Source organism: Lactuca saligna, chromosome 8 (assembly GCF_052625555.1).
Source record: "Lactuca saligna cultivar CGN05327 chromosome 8, ASM5262555v1, whole genome shotgun sequence".
In the NCBI taxonomy this organism is placed as follows: Eukaryota; Viridiplantae; Streptophyta; class Magnoliopsida; order Asterales; family Asteraceae; genus Lactuca; species Lactuca saligna.
Genome location: NC_136424.1, coordinates 109,471,458 through 109,475,275, shown reverse-complemented (window position 1 = coordinate 109,475,275; position 3,818 = coordinate 109,471,458). Strand labels below are relative to the sequence as shown.

Here is a 3,818-nt window from a genome sequence, read left to right as displayed (position 1 = left end):
AATCTCACACCTAATCAGATAAATACATTAAATATTTGAAAAAAAATATTCATCAAGAAGACATCATGCTTCTAAGTTCTAAAGTGGATCTTTGAAATTTGTGGTTGGTTTAAAAACAACATTAACCCTTTTAACCAATGTATTATACAATTGATTTAGTATTGTATTTTGTTCTTTTGTAACTAATATACTTTTCAAGTGATTTAATATTTTTACGCTCACATGTTGATAAGATGACTCAAGAAAATCAATTGTGAACTAAATGGCTTAAATGAGACGACTTTGAAAACGCAATAACTAGACGTATATGAAAAAAAAAATAGTAACATAAATTGTTTATATAGTTTTATAATCTTATCACTAAAGAGCGAGAGCTTAAAATAAACAAAGATTGGCTTTCTTTAGCAAGCAAACTATAACAAAGAAATCGTAAAACAAAATAATGTAATTGAACTTTTAATCTTATATATATAATATGATTTACCAGTTACATAACCTCCCTTCCTCTTTGTCTAAATGTGGATTCATGAACAATATCCCCTTTGAAACTAACACCATATGTTACCTGTCCAAAAAAAAAAAAAAACACCTTCACATTTCAAAAGAAAAGGCTAACAATTGGTTCAAAGTTAAAAAAAGCTTTCAATGTTGAATATTTACTTTCAAATAAAAAAAAAATCTACCCAGTTATAGCAATGTCAACAAAAATTTTAAGAGAAAGATCAGAACTCACAATTTCAAGGGAGCTCACTCTGTGAAGAAGGAACATATTTTTCATTACACTACAAAAAACAGAAGAGGACATCATGATGTTGTTTTTTAGGATAAATGGAAGAAAGTGCAACGTACTTTCATTTGTTTGTTTATTATATTATAACATTGTAACATTGTACTTTGAAAAATCTACCAAATTATTATAACAATGTCTTTTAATAAAAAATATAGTAAGTGAGATTTTGTTATAGATATATTTTAAAGTAAGATGCTATAAGTAACAAAATAATTAAAGTATGTTGCTATTTCTTACATACAACCCTTTTTTTATAAATAAATATTAAAAAGTACATCATATTTACTTACTTGAAAGGAATTGATCCTTGGTTTATGGTTGTTAAATAAGGTCCTTCAATATGAGTTTCATTTCCACATGAGTGTCCACTTAAATAAGCATCCTGAAAATACATGAGATATGATGTTTTAATTTTTTTTTTCATTAAACATTTATTTTTACAAAAAGATTTTGTATGAGTAAATTACATGAATGGTCCCTATGGTTTGGGGTAATTTGCATGTTTGGTCCCTAACTTATTTTTTAACTCGGAAGGTTCCTACTGTTTGTTCTTGTTGCGCGCTTGGTCCCTATTTTACCTAAAAAGACTATTTTGCCCTTGACTTTTTAATTTATTTAAATAAATACACCCCCAACTCCACTTCCATCTCACCTTACCTTACATACCCCGTCTTATTTAAATAAATTAAAAAATCAAGGGCAAAATAGTCATTTCAGGTAAGACAAGGACCAAACGCGCAACTAAAACAAACTGTAGGGACCTTCCGAGTTAAAAAAATAAGTTAAGAGACCAAACGTGCAAATTAACCCAAACCATAGGGACCATTCATGTAATTTACTCACTTTGTATTGAAAATACCCTTTTTCTATTTAGTATCACTACAGAAAAGAAAAGAAAAAAAAGTCAACATCCTTGATTTGGGGATACAAACTTTCTTTAACCTTTTTAGTTTTTCTTGAAGGGTATTTTAGATATTTGACAAAAGCTCAAACTTTTTATAAATTTACTACAAAAAAACATGTGAGCAACTAAACATTTGGGATGTGAGAGAGTAGAATACCACTCCATGATCCATCAACATTTGTAGCATAACATTGTTTCCTTTTGCTTGTGTTTGATTCCATCTTTGATTGCAGAATAGTGGATGAAATCCAGTAGCAATGTGCCTTGAGTCTCAAGGAATTAACAGAATTTAATTAATTGTTCATTGTAATTATATAAATAAATAAAAGAAAGAAACAATCGGTTTTGATTAATACCAGTTACTTTTGCTTGATTCAAGTTTTCTTGACAAAAACTTTAACTGAACTTCTGAAGGATCCTGTATTGCATATTTGTATTCAAATATACAGAATAATATAAACTTTACTGAAATGAACAATAAAAAAAAAATAAATAAATAAATAAAAATTAAAAGATATGAACCTGTATCATTCCATTATTTAGAGCTATAATATCGAGTGTTCTTCCACTTGAAACATTCACCTGTTTGAAAAAATAATCTGGCTTCATATCCTGTAGAGCTACAGTAGTGTACCTACATTTAGAGTTTAATTGCAGCTAGAAAATCTTTTAATTGTTTTGTAGTAAAATATCAAAAAAGATGAATGAATATAACTACTATATTAAAGAAGAAACTCAAAAGGGTGTTTCTCTTTTGCATTTTGCTAAGAGAGATTCTATGACTCAGATCCAAAGATAAAAAGTATTGAGTCAAAGTGCAAAAAAAAATGTTAAAAAGTGTTTAAGAGATTATATTAATATACCATGGAGCCTTCAGTGGATTGAAATATTGTGTTGCCTGTGAAAAAAAAATGAAATTCTAAGAAAAGAGTTTTACTTTAGCGATTGATTCTCAAAAGAAATTTTGTATAATTTACACCAAAAGGAAGTTAGATCTTACATTTTGTAAGAGTGGATCATCTTCACCAAGCTCACTGATGTTAATCACAAATCCTACTTTATAAGTATTCATCACCTTCTCTATCTTCATATCAAAAGAAGTTAAAATCGGAACCATAAGCAATAAAATCGAAATGTTAAATTGCTCGATAATGTGAAAACACCATTGTAATTTTGTTATGAGCATTGATAAGCTGATTTAGAACTTCGAAGGAATAGAAATTGACTTGACTAACAGCATTAATAAGCTGAAAGGGGCAAAATCCACAGATCCCACAAAAAAACAGAAGCTAAAAACAAATCAGGAACTGGCAACTCGAGTTCTAATTAGCGTAAACAAGTTTTATTGATGTAATGTAAATCAGTAAGTACAAAAGTGTAGAAACGAACTCCGAAAGTCATTATAGCCGTTTCAACTATAAATGAAGAAAAATTACCTGTTTAAGAAGACGGATTTGCTCTTTGGGAGCTCTAACTCCGCCACGAACAGAAATGAAGTAAATCTCACTGAATTGACGATGAATTCGAAGGCGATAAGTGGGCGTTTGAGGCTCACCGAAGTTGATAGCATAGTAGAGAGCAAAACAGAGGGCGAGCTGTATGATTACAGTACAAACCCATGATTTTTTCTCCATTTTTGCTTCAGAAACATAAGAGATCTTCAAGTCACGATATTGTGACCTGAGTTATTGATAATATAGATGCCACCTGACCTGAGGACGTAAACTTAAAACGTGATGGATGTGACTTGTGAGAGGATACATACGAATTTTAGATTAAGGAATTCTTTCTTAAACTTAAAAGTTAAAAGTACTTTTTATAAATGTAAAATAAATTTTTTTTTTTAAATGATATATTTAAAATGTGTTTGTCTTGATTTTAAAGATTTTTAAAAGTTCAAAATTAAAAATCACAAAAAGATGAACCGACATAACTTTTGAAAAACGTGTTTTAAAAAAACTTTTTCATTTGTTAAATATCTTTGGGATTTTTTTTTTGACTCTTTGAAAAATTAAAAGTTCAAAAGACATTTTAAAAAGAATATCAAACACCTCTTAAATAAGTTTTTAATTTTTGTTCCTCTCAGCCCTCCTATCAATTTAAATGATCATATATGTCATATTA

At 28.8% G+C, this 3,818-nt stretch overlaps 1 protein-coding gene across 1 annotated transcript; it reads right to left on the bottom strand.

Annotated features, from left to right (window-relative positions):
• Positions 1-381: 381 nt before the first annotated feature.
• On the bottom strand, positions 382-3,421 carry LOC145008215 (Calcineurin-like metallo-phosphoesterase superfamily protein). The gene is made up of 9 exons (XM_078966845.1): positions 3,131-3,421; positions 2,695-2,778; positions 2,558-2,592; positions 2,217-2,328; positions 2,051-2,112; positions 1,852-1,957; positions 1,081-1,172; positions 734-782; positions 382-565 (listed from the first exon to the last, which is right to left on the bottom strand). Exons 1-9 carry the CDS (start codon positions 3,326-3,328, stop codon positions 488-490), a joined length of 816 nt encoding a protein of 271 aa, XP_078822971.1. The 5' UTR covers positions 3,329-3,421; the 3' UTR covers positions 382-487.
• Between the last annotated feature and the right edge of the window lie 397 nt (positions 3,422-3,818).